The sequence below is a fragment of the Harmonia axyridis genome, chromosome 2, assembly GCF_914767665.1.
Source record: "Harmonia axyridis chromosome 2, icHarAxyr1.1, whole genome shotgun sequence".
Taxonomy (NCBI): Eukaryota; Metazoa; Arthropoda; class Insecta; order Coleoptera; family Coccinellidae; genus Harmonia; species Harmonia axyridis.
This window is the reverse complement of record NC_059502.1, coordinates 64,079,559-64,095,467: the sequence shown is the minus strand read 5'-3', so window position 1 is coordinate 64,095,467 and position 15,909 is coordinate 64,079,559. Positions and strand designations below refer to the sequence as shown.

At 36.2% G+C, this 15,909-nt stretch overlaps 1 protein-coding gene across 1 annotated transcript; it reads left to right on the top strand.

The window, feature by feature from the left end:
* Window positions 1-82: 82 nt before the first annotated feature.
* Window positions 83-14,716, top strand: LOC123673815 (AFG3-like protein 2). Its single transcript, XM_045608511.1, has 7 exons — window positions 83-291; window positions 346-617; window positions 668-811; window positions 918-1,011; window positions 9,797-10,101; window positions 11,368-11,486; window positions 13,240-14,716. Exons 1-7 carry the CDS (start codon window positions 217-219, stop codon window positions 14,577-14,579), a joined length of 2,349 nt encoding a protein of 782 aa, XP_045464467.1. The 5' UTR covers window positions 83-216; the 3' UTR covers window positions 14,580-14,716.
* The last annotated feature ends 1,193 nt before the right edge of the window (window positions 14,717-15,909 follow it).

Below are 15,909 nucleotides of genomic sequence, written 5' to 3'. Positions count from 1 at the left end.
TGATTTCAGGTCTATCTATGTTATAGATTAATTATTTTATACTCTATGTTTTAAATATTTATTCGATGGTCCACTGTCTAACAAACTTCAAAATCTGAGGTTCAAACAGAAAGTATGGTTATAAAGTTTCAGATTATAATTTTTGTCGAATTTTAAGCACCGTTTCTGAATACAAACCAAATCTAATGAGAAAATATCCTTTTATCCCACTCTGATATGGCATACTGTGTTTTATCTAATAGTAGACAACTCAAAAGATTATGTCAAAAACTAAAGTTGCACAATTACGGGGTAATATTATTTGCACCATAATGAGAAATTTTGAATAAACACCATTTTTTGTAGCAATTTTCAATTTTTAATTCAGTACTGAACGATTTGAGAGTTTTGTGTGAAAAACCTCCTAAAGGTTTTGAAAAATACTTCAAACCTGGAGGAAGCAAGCCAGAGGTTAAAGAAAATAAAGAAATTAAAGCAAAAGAAAAGGATGGCAAAAGTGAATCCAAAGATTCCAAAGACACTAAAGTAAACCCTAAGCCATCTACTTCTAGTGGTTCACAAAGTAGTAAACCATATGAACAATGGGGATTTGGTTTATTTGGAGGAACGGGAAATAGGTACTTGACAGCAGTGTATGTGGGATCATATAATTTATACTTTCTTCTAGGGGAAGTGGAGGTAAACCATTTGGGGAGAATGAAAGGGACAAGTGGTTCATGCTTGGAACAGCAACAGCTTTAGCATTTTTAGCTGCTATAACACTATGGGAGATGGGATATAAAGAAATTGGTTGGAAAGAATTTGTGAAGACGTAAGCATTCTTAATAACCTATTCGCAATTCACTTTTGGGGGTTTAATTAAAATACCTATTTCTATAGTTCTACTTTGATGGTGTACAGATAAAATACTTTTACAGATATTTGGCTAAAGGTGTGGTTGAAAAGTTGGAAGTGGTCAATAAGAAATGGGTCCGAGTCAAACTTCTGCCAGGAAATCATGTCGATGGAGCAGTATGTATTTTATAATTTTATAAATTCTTATTCCAAAGTGAAAATTGCGTGTTTAAGCAGAAATATATCACCACTAAAACATAACACGGAAATTGCAAAAAATAAATAGTTCCTTTATCGGTGACAAGAAATTTTTTTGCAATTAGTCTGTGAGAAGTCTTTCAATGAGGGACTTCTAATTGCTTTAAGAATTGGCGTTCTACCATCTTCAGAATGCTGGACATTCATATTATCTCTAATGAAAAGAAAAACAGACCTACTTCTATAGAGTATAGTAGTCGGTTATAATAACGTACGATACCATAATTCTAATAGTTTGATGTATATAACTACCGTCGCTTCCCACTTGCATTACTCCAATTAATTATTATTGTGACATTAACATTAACAATAAGGTTAATCTTTTATAGACTTAATTAATGTATCATTAATCAATCATTACCCATCTTCTACTTTATGGTGCTTGAGAATTAGTATTGTTGTCATCAGAACCTCATTATGTATATATCTTTTTGAATATTCAAGGGTTGAAGTTACAATAATTTACAAATTCTTTGTACTATAAACCAAAATCACACAAAGCGATAATTATATGCTGGGAGTTTATGCTCTCTGAGTAACTTGAAGTAAAAAGAAAGAATCTTAAAGAAATTCTGTAGCATTTACACCTCGCGCATTCATAAGAATAAACTGAACACTTGTTATAATATGGTGGTATTGACATTATTGTCAGATCTTTCCTTCCTCAGGAGTAATATTGAACTTTTTTATTTAAAATAGATCACCCTGTATATTTTTTGTCTTTTGAAATCCTTACAGAAATAATGAATATTTTTCATATCAAATTCCCTATACCTAAATGCCATAATTTAGGAGTTTTAGCATCATTTATATCATCAGTTAAAATAAAACAGATGGCTATGACTGCTATGTTATCTAAAATTCCTAATTTTTCTACTACTCAAATGAGGACATTACTGTAAAATGAGACTAACATTTAGAGATTATTCAAATTAAACCATTTTATTCAATCATAGCCATCTAAATGTATTATTTGTATTTGGTAATGATAGATTTATAAAAATCGTGCGATCTGTTTCTGAGATAATTGAGGCATTACATACTTTTAAAACTCACTCTGTATATTGGAGACGCCATCTATACAGGGTGAATTTGCTTATTGGGGTTTGAAACAATGATCTTTCTCCCTAAAATATTTTCAGATCTCCACAACTTCCGGTTATACCGGAAACAGACTACTACTTCCTTATTTCAAACGACACACCCAGTTTATTATTCCATCATTAGATAGCTTTTTTGATGACAATTTCAGCAATATGCCATACCTTGGGTATAAACTGATCGGTTTATGAGTTGATGGGGGCCTTATGAAAAAAATGGTGGCGATGAGTATTCACATTTTTTCGAATATTTCGGCAGAAAAAGCTTTCTTCTAAAAAATTTTTTTCTTTTTCGATTCTGCAAATATGTAGTATTATAAGGCTGTTTTCGGTTTGTACAGGATGTTTATAAGACAATTATGAGCTTGGACAACTCAAATTCATCAAAACTCAAGATTTTCGAATTAGAACCTGTATTTTTTATTATTTTAATCGATTCTACGTAAAAAAATAGTGGGGGTTACTTAGGCAAACTCTATACCTAAAATGAATACTTTAAGAGTTATCCTGGAAAAACCTTAAATGAGGAAAAACCGCAAGTCCAAACTGTGTGGAACAGTCTGTGACTTCCGGAAAACAGAAAGAAACTAGAATTCGATGTTCAGATAACTAAATTTTACTTTTCATTAATTATAATTAATTTTTCGTTGGGATTGTTCGGAAATCCATAAACAAATTAAATTTTCAATTACGAATCATTCATTACAATTCTTGAAATGTCAAATCGAATTGTAGTTTCTTTCTGTGTTTTCCGGAAGTGACAGCCTATTTCACACAGTTATAAATTGCGGTTTTTCCGCATTTAAAGTTCTTCCTCGATAACTCTCAAAGTACGCATTTTAGGTATAGAGTTTGGTTAAGTAACCCCCACTATTTGTGTACGTAGAATCGACTGAAATAATAAAAAATCCTGGTTTTAATTTGAAAATCTTGAAGTTTTGATGAATTTGATATAGTATATGAAAATAATTTTATTGACTCGACAGTACTTCTGAAGTTTCCACACTCTAGTCAGTGTTTTCCTCAATGTTTTTTTCAATATGCTCCTTGAATTTTTTATGATGACGCTATCGCCACGAAATGTTGCAGGTGTCTTGAAATTGTTATTCTTTATATACACTTTAAATCTAAATCCTATCGGATCCATAATCACGGAATATTGGATATTTATTTTCCAATACTCTTCTTCCAAGATCTCAAATCCATTGGTTTTGTGGTAATTTTTTTTTCTATATCATCGTCTAAGTTTCTATGATTCTGGTACCACTATCAACAAGAAATTCTGTAAGAACCTTAAAACTGCCATACTAACGAGCGTTCATCAAAATTCGTGGTCAAGAGTGCTGTGGAGATATTCGTGTTGATTTTCTGTGACGAGTAGCGCTTAGCTTGGACCATATCACTAACATTTGTTAAATACTTCGAATCTGGGAAGAGTATGGTACAAGCTGAGCGCTACTCACACTCACAGAAAATCAGCTCTAATTTTTCCACAGCACTCTTGACCACGAATTTTAATGAACGCTCGTTACATCAAAATGCAAATTTTTTAAATTAACAGGAACTTAAAATTTCGAACGGTCATATTTACGGAACCCTTATTCTGATCAGCTTAACCGCGGCATTCAAGAACCGAACTTCCCGTTTACGGCCGAACGGATATTCTTGAATTTAACTACGAATTCATCATCGGTGAGGCGAATCTAATCGTTTGAGACCATGCTTCGCCCAAAATTCGAAAATTGTGACGAAATGACAATAAAAATTAATGAAAAAAAACGATTTACAATTTTTTGAATATCTCTAACAGAAACTAAGATATAGCGAAATACATATTTGAGATGGTAATATTTCGGAAACGCCCTGTAACTCGAAAACGAGTCAAGATACCTATGATCTTTCTGTATTCTAATATCTTATTATTTTGAAAAAAGAGATAGGGGGTCCTTGGAGATTTTTTCTCTAAGTCTTACAGTTTTCGAGCCGAGATAATGGCTGTTTCTATATGTGCTCAGGAGTGTCTCAAAATGATACTCAAGGGGGCGCATATCTACATCACCACGGACAGCCAAACCACGCTGAGATCCCGGGAATCGTGTTGCCAGGGGTCTCTGCTGACTTGGGAGTGTCGTAACACCATAAAGCAACTGGCCAGAGGAAATAAGGTGACTCTACTATGGGTACCAGGGAACTGTGGGGTTGAAGGAAATGAAAGAGCTGATTGCAAAAAGTGCATCAAGGTTAACACCTGCTAGACCTGAGCCTTTCTGTGGGCTAAGAAAAGACCAATATAAAGCTGCGGTCCAGCTATGGGAGTTGAACAACAGGACAATCCACTGGACTAACACTCCTAGACTCGTTCAGGCAGAGAAAATCGTGAAGATTTCACCTACCTACGCCAAAAAGTTCCTGAAGCTGTCGCGAGCCGAGCTTCGGGTGATGGTGGACTGCTGACGGGGCACTGTCGGTACAAACATCATTTGTACCGTATGGGAAAGTCAGCAGACGAGATTTGCAGGCTCTGTGGATCGGAAGCGGAAACAGCTGAACACTTGGTATGCAAGTGTCCGGAGCTGGCTGGCCTAAGTAAGAACCATTCACATGGGTAAGCCGGTCCTGGATACCAGAGAGGTAACGCCCAAGGCCCCTAAGGAGGTTGTCAGTTTTATCAACGTCATTGACTACCTACCTGGGTTTCTATGAATGAGTAGGGTAGAGAACGAAAGATCTACATGGTCGCAGTTCCCGGAAGGCGTACCGAAATAAAAACGACCCCAGTTCAAATAATAATAAACAGTTTTCGAGATGCTTTCAGTGAGCACCGAGTTTGGGACACCCTGTATGGATGAAGTAAGAAACGAAATGTATAATCCCGTTATTGAATGTTTTCATGCAAAATGTTCGGACAGGTCAATTTTAGTTTTCAATTAACCACTTTATTGCATAAAAATTTTACTTATGGCGTCATTCAATTTGACAGAGTGGCGTTTTATTTCTTTTTATAAGACTATGATGAAGTAAAAAAAATTGATACCGTAGACAACAATTTTTTTGATCAAATAACACATTTACTGTGAGAGTTGCAATATAAACATTCAATTTCTCGCGGCGTTGACTGTGACATTCTTGAGTCCAGTGAAGATTTTCTCTTGGCCAATACCTGCAATTATGACGATTTACCGTCTCATTCAGGCAAAAAGTACGCCACCGCGTTTCCCAGACTTAACCCCATTAGACTTTTTTTGGGGTCATTTAGAATCAAATGTTTTAATAGGATAAATAATTTTGAAGTGTTACGGGAAAGAATTGGCGTTGAAAGGGAGCAGGACAGTCCTTGAGCGAAGTGATATACACTGTACAAATTGTTTACATTCGCCAAATGGTTAACGGAGCACAATTTGAAGATTTGCGCTAAATTTCTTCCATAAAAGTTTCATTTTTACTCTCGCAGTAAATGTGTTATTTCCTCAAAAGAATTGTTATCTACGGAACCAATTTTTTTTAGACCATCAATTGGGTAAGTTGCGTAGCCTAATAAATCAGCAGAAAAAATGAGGTAGGTATACATTTTTTCAATACGAAACATTGAGTTTTCGATATATTGCCTCAGAATTGTATTATATTGAACGAAAAAATTGTTGTGAAAAATCTTTTTGAAGCCTCAAGATTGATAGAAAATTCACACTTTATATTCACAGGTAGTAGTTTAAGCTCATAAGTAACAAGAGTCATCTTTAGGTCCACAGAAAATAAATAAAATCCATATCCACGTTGAAAGGAAAGATAGGTAATCTTTTTCAACAAAAAAATTTACTTCCCCTAATATTTTTTATCCTAGAATAGAGTAGTAGATCACTAATGCTGGAACAGCTTGCGTCCTTAACGGTTAAAAATTTCTCTCACCCCTCTCGAGAAGAGGATATCAACATTCAGTATCGATTCCACCACCTAGTCAGAAGCATATATCGAATTCACCACTTAATTGAGCTTGAATGTAAACTCTATTGGAAGTGACTTTATTTCGAGTGCTTTAGTGCATTAAACTGAAGATTGGGACAGCCGCCTTAGGCTAGGAACATAGTGAAGCGACCAAGAGGTGCGAAGAGGATAGTAGAGAGGATAGAGGCGAATTCAAACAAATATATTCTAATAGGGTAGTACATTGTGCAGCGATCCCGAATGCGGTTGCGCGAGGCGGTTAAGCGAGGATAGAGGCGAGATCGGGGAAGTTTGTTTTCTTTCATCGCCGCGCGGCTGGGCAATTAATAAATAAAATTGAATATTGACGCATTCATAAGTTCGATATTTGTGAAAAGTAATTTATGCAATCAGAGACATGCTCAACATCATAATTGATATATTTTGGACAATTTATGGGATACTGTATCGGATGAAATTGAACAAACAAGTAATTAATCCGTGGGAGTGATAGGGTGGCGAATGAAATTAGTCCAGTTTTTCATTAATTTAGATTCGATTTTTTCCAGAATGTACTCGTTGCAATATTCATACGGAAATATGAAATATATTTCTCTGGATGATCTCGTAATTCTTTATACAAGTGATGAAATTCACCATGTACTTGATGATTAAAAAGTAAAATAACTTATTTCCGCTTTATATATTTATTTTCACAACAATTGTTTCGTCATGATAACATGACTTCGTCAGGTGAGCATGGTAACTAACTACATATTTCGGATACAGTTCTTTAAATAGTTGAAAAAAATATGGTGTGAAATATAATAAAATCCTGGAAATTCTTGGGTTTCAAAACAGGTTGAGTAAGGGTGATCTATTTAGGTCCGTTTGGTCGTTGAGGAGAATCTGTTTTTTATGGTACCTATTTATCTCCATTGCTTCAAGGAAATTCAATTTTAGGGTCTTATTTTCTACGTGCAAAATTTCGAAAATAAGACCCTAAAATTGAATGGTTGTGAAAATAAATATATAAAGCGGAAATAAGTTATTTTACTTTTTAATCATCAAGATGAATTTCCGACAAGTAAAGACTGAGACAATCAAACACCATGTACTTTCCTAGATTTATTAATTTCGTGAACACTACAAGTTCTTCTATTTTCATCATTTTTCATTACATACCAGCGTTTCAATAGCGAATTTTCTAACAGTATAAATCCATTTTTCGGAAACGCACCTCCTCTATAATAATCAAACTCGACTATCGCCTTGATTTCTTGTTCGCCTCACTATGAGATGACACCTCGTCATCGAAATCAAGGTGATAGTCGAGTTTGATTACTATAGAGGAGGCGCGTTTCCGAAAAATAGATTTATACTGTTAGAAAATTCGTTATTGAAACTCTGGTATGTAATGAAGAATGATGAAAATAGAAGAACTTGTAGTGTTCACGAAATTAATAAATCTAGGAACGTACATGGTGAATTTCATCACTTGTATAAAGAATTAAGCGATCATCCAGAGAAATTTCTTTCATATTTCCATATGAATATTGCAACGACTACATTCTGGAAAAAAACTGAATCTAAATTAATGAAAAACTGTACTAATTTCATTCGCGACCCTATCACTCCCACGGATTAATTACTTGTTTGATTCATTTCATCCGCTACAGAACCCCATAACTTGTCCAAAATATATCAATTATGATGTTGAGCATCTCTCTGATTCCACAAATTACTTTTCACAAATATCGAACTAATGAATGCGTCAATCCAATTTTATTTATTAATTGCGCAGTCGCGCGGCGATGGAGGAAAACAAACTTCCCCGATCTCGCCTCTATCCTCGCTTAACCGCCTCGCGCAACCGCATTCGGGATCGCTGCACTATGTACTACCCTATTAGAATATATTTGTTTGAATTCGCCTCTATCCTCTCTACTATCCTCTTCGCACCTCTTGGTCGCTTCACTATGTTCCTAGCCTTACATTAGAAACCTATGATCTCAAAGCGCGAGCCAACGCGCGGTTACTACGGGCAAGCTCTAGAACAGCGCTCTACGCGCGGTCCATAATAACGCGCGGAGGCATGTGTACTTCATGTACTTGTAAACGCGCGGTTTCAAACCGCTCGTCATGTGAACGGGCTCTTACGTTATATGTATCCGATATGCCGAAAGCGGAGAAAACCTCTATCAAGAGTGTAGGTATTTTTTGTTTTTGGGAGAGGGTAATCGAAACAAATTTTTTTTGACGATATTTACCAATATCTGTAATGTGAGGAAGAAAGGTTTGATAACGAAGTTAGAACAAAAAATTACTCGAAATAATAGCATTTCCTTGATTACCGATTCGATTGTTCTTACCTTATACAGGATGTAAATAAAATAAAACGAAGTAATTTCCACTATGTTATTTAATTGTTAGCAACAATTGTTCAGAAATGTAGCCTGATGAAGCCACAGTGTGGCGAAACAATTGTTGCTAACAATTAAATAACATAGTGGAAATTACTTCGTTTTATTTTATTTATAATGAATTTCCGCCAAGTAAGGACCGAATCCATTAAATATTTATACAGGATGTTCCTAAATTGGAAATAGGAAAAAATTGGGGGTGCCTTGAATAATTTGAAGAATAAAATGTCCTATACAAGGGCCCGCAAACGCTTTGTTTTCGAGATACTGGGATCTTGTAGTACTACTTTTTTGAGGTGCTTATAATAGTTTATCAAATCTTTATTAACATTTTCTACAGATTGGGTGAATAAGTTCCAAAACTTATAATTAATTTATTCATCACAGCTTACTGGATCTTATAATAATTTGAATTTTCCTGAGGATTACTGAAGAATTGTTTGACAAGAAACCAAAAAGTGTATAACTGGACCAGAGTTTCTTTTTACATTTTTCTAAACTACCAGTGGTTCACCAAAAAACGTTCAGGTGGAAAGAAGCGGGCACTCTTCCAGAAAAAAATATCACCCTTCAAAATTAGCATATCACATGATGAAAACTTCAAATTGGAATATCTATGCCAAATTTAAGTTAAATATCTTGTGAAGGGAAGGTGCTATGAGAAAAAAACTTAAACTTCAACATCTGTATCTCGAAAACAAATTGTTTGCGGACCCATGTTATAGGACTTCATTTCTTAAAATCATCCTTAAGATCTGTCATATTCGTTTGAACCTCCAATTTAGGAACATCCTGTATAGTCAATTTAAAACTGATGTCTCCGCAAATAAATTGCAATTTGAATGAAACACATTAAATTGTGAAACACTGCATAGACAATTTTTCGATGCGAATAACTCAGTTCAGTTCTTTGATAACTGCAGTATTAAAATTTTGTGACGAAAATGATACAAAAAACCGAGAACAACGGGTAAATGTATATCGATGACGAATGCAAAAATCACAGATGGCAAAACAAGGTTGACGCCGACAAAGCGGGTAGAAAAAGGAAAATAATAAACCTCGGACATAGACGTGCTCGTAGTGCAATAAAAGTAATCATCTTGAAATCGATAATAAAATCGACATAGACCGTAAAAGGATCCGATTTTTTGCTGCTATGTCGATTTTAAGGAAAAGTAAAAAGATTGTTGGTTCATTTTATGGCAAAATTTTCGTTCGTTCGTAATGATAACTGAAATCTCAACTTCGAAAATTTTCCAGAATGTCTTGTGGTTCAACATCGGGAGTGTGGACTCTTTTGAAAGGAACCTCGAAAATGCTCAAATTGATTTGAATCTGGAACCGGAAAACTTTGTGCCAGTAATTTATAAAGCAGAAATGGAAGCCGCTAGTTTGACTGGTGTTTTACCGACAATCCTGGTAATAGGATTTTTGATATACATGATGAGACGATCAGCCGAAATGATGGGTGGTAGACGAGGCAAAAGAGGAGGTGGACTTTTCGGAGGCGTTATGGAAAGTACCGCCAAAATGATAAATCCAAGTGAAGTTGGAGTTAAATTCAAGTGAGTATATTTTCCGAAATAAATAATATTATAAATTATGAAAGAAAAATGCTAACTGCTATTTTTCTCTAAATACAGTGAAACCTCGATTATCCGTTCTCCTATTATCCGTTTTACTCTGTAATCCGTGCTCGTCGACATTTTCACTGATCCGTTCCCACGAGCAGACATCCACTCGATTATCCGGGATTCAATTCATTACGCATGCGCCATAGTAATAATTTGGTATAATTCGAAAATGTTTTAGTCGATGGTGTTGAGGAATGGCTAAATTCGGATTTAAATGAACCCGAATATCAGATACTGGATGATTCAGAAATCGCATCAAAATTTTCCCAACCTAACCACTGTATGGATACAGTCGATTAAAGTGTTGAAGAATTTTCCACGCAGGAAATAGTTATTCATAATACAATCGCAGAAGGCATTGATATTCTTCCACGAGTTCAAAATTCAAAAACGAGCCACGAAGTGGCGAGTTTTTGAATGGACGAGTGGTAGAATGAGCCTTCTGTACGAGTATTATACATTATTTTCTCTAATTCATTGCATTTTTATTGAAATCAATGAAATATTTCCATAAATATCTTTTAGTGATTTTTGCATTGAAAAATGTTGGTTGGGTGAACTGATTTCTTTAAAGCAAATTGATGAATCGATAGATAAAGCCGTGGCGGAAAGTTCGGAGTACCAACATAGAATAATAAAATATAACCATGAAAACTGTGCGTTTCTGATATATTCCCGCACGATTTTCTTCTACAAGATGTGGAAGAATGAACGGAATAACCAGAGAATTAGAAAAACAATGTTTCTGCCGAAGACGCGTTGAGATTTGCAACTATTTAGAGCAGGAAAATATTGATGTCCTCCACTTGAGGAAAATTCGGGCTCACATTTTTCTCAAGATGAATAATAAAAAATTACATACTTTTTCAACTAAAATATATACATTCGATGTATTATAGGTACCAATGCAATGATTTGTTTTTCATTTGTATATTTTTATATGATATTATGATTCTATTGATTTTGTTGCTCAATAAATAATTTTACCCCATACATTTCACTAATTTTCATAGTTGTTGTGCGTATTTTGAGGAATTTCGATTGTCCGTGTTTTTCGATTATCCGGGAACCGTTTCCCCTCCATTAGGCCGGATGATCGAGGTTCTACTGTAGCTTATAATCCATTCAAGGGGTTATCAGTTACGGTTGTGTGTACACACAGACGTATGCCTTATTTCAAGAATTTTTAATTTTAAGGGATGTTGCTGGATGTGAAGAAGCTAAAATCGAAATTATGGAGTTCGTCAATTTTCTGAAGAACCCCCAGCAATATATCGATCTAGGAGCTAAAATACCTAAAGGAGCTATGCTTACAGGTGAAATATATTACTGTATTTTGGTATATACACTGCGCAAAAAAATTAACGCACTATCTGAAAATCTCAATTTTAATGAAAGTTAACTTTACATTGACTTTATAACTCATTTTTTATGTTCTTTCGGGAAGGTTTTGAACGAAACAAGACATTGAATTGAAGAAAAATTCAGGATTTCACCGAATCTTATGTGAAAGAAGAGAAATAAACAATTTTCAAAATACTGGAATGCTGATAAGTGATTTAATACTTGGTACTTCCACCCCTTGCGTTAATTACAGCTCGGCAACGACGGTTCATACTCAAAATGAGTGATCTTAAAATGTTCTGATCTAATCCTTCCCAGATTTCTCTGAGTTGGATTCCTAAGTCATTAAGAGTAGCTGGATGATTTTCTGAACTTCTCAGCCTTCTATTGGGGTTGTCCCAAACCTGCTCAATCGGATTGAGATCTGGACTTCTTGCTGGCCATTCCATTCGAGAGACTTCAACCTCTTCTAGGTACTCCTGAACGATGCGTGCACGATGGGGTCTGGCATAAAAATGAAATTTTCACCAATGTATGGGGCAAATGGCACTACATGCTCTTCAAGAATGTTCCTTATATACTTATCAGCATTCATAGCTCCATTATCAACGACCACTAGGTCTGTGCGAGCAGTCAAAGATATTCTACCCCATACCATAATCGATCCTCCCCCGAAACCAGTAGTATTCAGGAAATTGCACTAAGCATATCTTTCATGTGGACGTCTGTATACAAGGGAACGTCGATTACAATGGTAGAGGCAGAATCTAGACTCATCTGTGAAGAGAACTCTTTCCCAATCAGCCTCTTCCCAATGAATATGCTCTCTCGCAAAATCCAAACGCGCCCTTCGATGGGCTGGGGTAAGAGCTGGGCCTCTTGCCGCGACACGAGGCCTTAAATCATATTCTCTGAGGCGATTTCTTATTGTCTGAGTGGTAATTTGCACCCCATGAGTTTGCTCAAGCTGATTTTGAAGGAGGCGAGCGGTTGCAAACCGTTGTCTCAACGAAGAAACTCTCAAGTAACGTTCTTGAATGGCAGTTGTTACCCATGGTCTACCCTGTCCTGGTCTTCGGACATTCATACTTGTCTCCCTGAATCGCTGCGACATTCTGGACACACTTGTATGGGAAACTCCAAACCTTTCTGCAATTCTTGTGTATGTTCATCCTTCTTCTCGCAAAACTACCGCTTGGGCACATTCCTATTGGGTCAAATTGCGTGTTTCGCGTTGCATAGCGATCGAGTGTAGAAAATCAAACGAAAGAAAAACTATTGATCACTAGAATTGATCGAGAACAACTGATTTCAGAATGGAGCCAATACATTCAAAATCTGATAATCTCATCTTTTTTTATTCCTGCTGGGAAAAAACATCTGTATTGAAGAAAAACGTTGAAAGTGGATAACATATGCATGCAATTCTCATAATGCATAATTATCATTGAGAACACCTTCAGTTGTAGAATAAATTTGAGATTTCCATAATGTGCGTTAATTTTTTTGCACAGTGTAGAATAGCACCAGAATATTATTCAAAATTTTGAGGTGATTTCATTTTTTGTCTCCTATATGTCTATAAAAAAAAGATCATTTTATAGTATTCTAAGGATAGTGAATTTCCTAAAATTGAAGATAATGAACATAGTTATATCTAATCGATGAATCTGGTTCTCATAAGTAATCTAATGAGGTTCTCCACTCAAAGCTATTTCTTTTCAGGTCCTCCCGGAACAGGTAAAACTCTACTAGCCAAAGCTACTGCAGGAGAAGCACATGTTCCATTTTTATCAGTATCAGGTTCAGAATTTTTGGAGATGTTTGTAGGTGTTGGTCCTTCTAGGGTGAGGGACTTATTCTCAATGGCGAGAAAGAACGCACCTTGTATCTTGTTTATAGATGAAATAGACGCTGTTGGTCGAAAGAGAGGTGGAAGAAGTTTTGGCGGACATTCAGAGCAAGAAAACACGCTGAATCAACTTTTAGTCGAAATGGATGGTTTTAACACCACCACAAATGTTGTAGTTCTTGCTGCAACAAACCGTGTTGACATCTTGGACAAGGCTCTTTTGAGACCTGGTCGATTCGATAGGCAAATATTCGTTCCTGCTCCCGACATAAAGGGTAGAGCTAGTATTTTCAAGGTTCATTTGGAACCGTTGAAAACCAATTTGAATAAAAATGATCTCGCTAGGAAAATGGCAGCACTTACTCCAGGCTTCACTGGAGCTGATATCGCAAATGTATGCAACGAAGCTGCTTTGATTGCAGCAAGAGATTTAAACGAATCAATAAATATGAAAAATTTCGAACAGGCTATTGAAAGAGTTGTCGCTGGTATGGAGAAGAAAACCAATGTTCTTTCACCTGAGGAAAAGAAAACGGTGGCATATCATGAGGCCGGACATGCTGTTGCAGGTTGGTTTTTGGAACATGCAGATCCTCTTCTAAAAGTATCTATTATACCGCGTGGAAAAGGATTGGGATATGCCCAGTATTTACCCAAAGATCAATACCTATACACTAAAGAACAACTTTTTGATAGAATGTGTATGACCTTAGGAGGACGAGTATCTGAAGAGCTTTTCTTCAAGAGGATCACAACAGGGGCTCAAGACGATTTGCAAAAAGTAACACAAAGTGCCTATGCTCAGATAGTACATTATGGAATGAACAGTAAAGTTGGCAATGTTAGTTTTGAAATGCCTAGGCAAGGAGATATGCAATTTGAGAAACTCTATTCCGAGAGCACCGCTCAACTCATAGATGCAGAAGTAAGGATATTAATAGCAAATGCCCATAAAAGAACGACAGAATTACTGACAAAACATAAAGATTTAGTTGCCAAAGTTGCAGAAAGATTACTTCAACGTGAAATCATAAGCAGAGATGACATGATTGAATTATTAGGTAAAAGACCATTCCCAGAAAAATCAACCTATGAAGAATTTGTGGAGGGTACAGGATCATTTGAAGAGGATACTACTTTACCTGAGGGTCTCAAAGACTGGAATAAATCAAAAGAAAAGAAGGAAGGGCCAGCTGTTAGTGCTGGTGTATGAAATTTTTTATGTATTAAATGTATAATTGAATGAAATGATGTAGTTCTGGAAAGTTTGTTCACATTCATAATCCTTTCAAGTTTTGTCTGAATTTGACTGCTTATGTTTATAAATAAAATTGTTTTTTTTTTTATAAAGACATTATTTTCTGTTGGGCAAATCAGATTCAATAATAGGCATTATGACAAATTTTTACAAACTATCCTATAATCAGATACGAATATTATTCAAGGAATAACATATTTCTGCGCATAGTGAAGTTTTAGTTGGAATAATTCAGATTTTAAATTCGCACCAAACTCGAGGAAGTGTCATGGCGTCGCTAGTGACGTCAAACCGTAGTTTGACGTAGTTTCATTTTCGAATATTCGGTATAAAGAAAACCACGGGCGTAGCCAGGGGGGGGGTTTTGGGGGAGTGCGCGGCTCAAACGCATCAATTGTCGTCGATAGACCTCGCCTGTGATGCTTTCATTCGGTTTCAGAAGCTCATAGTAAACCACACCTAGCGGTCCCACCATATACAGAGCATGAGCTTGGCGCCATGAATATTTGGCTTGGCCGTCGATGATGATGCATGGCCGGGTAGTCCCCATGATTTTCTTCGCTTCTGATTATCGTAACTGATCCACTTTTCATCGCCAGTCACGATACGATGCAGAAAACCCTTTCTTTTATGTCGCTGAAGCAGCTGTTCGCAAGTGAAAAAACGCCGTTCGACGTCTCTCAGCTTCAGGTCGTACGGCACCCAATTTCCTTGCTTTTGGATCATTCCCATGGCTTTCAAACGCTTGGAAATGGTTGTTCGGTCAACTCCCAATGCTTCAGCAAGTTCTTCTTGCGTTTGACACGAATCTTCATCAAGCAAAGTCGCCAATTCTTGATCTTCAAAGATTTGCGGCCGCCCGGAACGCTCCTTGTCTTCTACGTCTAAATCGCCATTTTTGAAGCGTCGAAACCATCCGCGAACACTTGAATCATCGACACAACCTTCTCCATGAGCTTCCTGAAGCAACCGATGCGCCTCGACAGCAGATTTCTTCAAATTGAACCAATAAAGTGAAACTTCCCGCAAATGACGTCGACTCGGCTCAAATTTCGACATTTTCACGATTTCAAAAATTTATGATGCGAAAAAATTTCAACTAATGTGTTAGTGTGGAATTGTTGACAGATGAATAAGCTTTGATTATGACATATGTAACCATTAAATACTCGTACAGTATTGGTGGCGCCATCTCTTACAAAAAACGGGAAAGACTTATTCACACACCTGATAGTAACTTCAGATCGTTCACTTTGAAACTTTTTTTTTTTAAATCTCGAAAATA

Bases quoted from the DNA above. Each gene is read 5' to 3' on its own strand.
- LOC123673815 (XM_045608511.1), top strand. From the start codon at position 217: ATGGCATACTGTGTTTTATCTAATAGTAGACAACTCAAAAGATTATGT. The intron at 10,102-11,367 runs GTGAGTATATTT...TTTAATTTTAAG, and splicing joins GAAGTTGGAGTTAAATTCAA to GGATGTTGCTGGATGTGAAG. The intron at 11,487-13,239 runs GTGAAATATATT...ATTTCTTTTCAG, and splicing joins TAAAGGAGCTATGCTTACAG to GTCCTCCCGGAACAGGTAAA.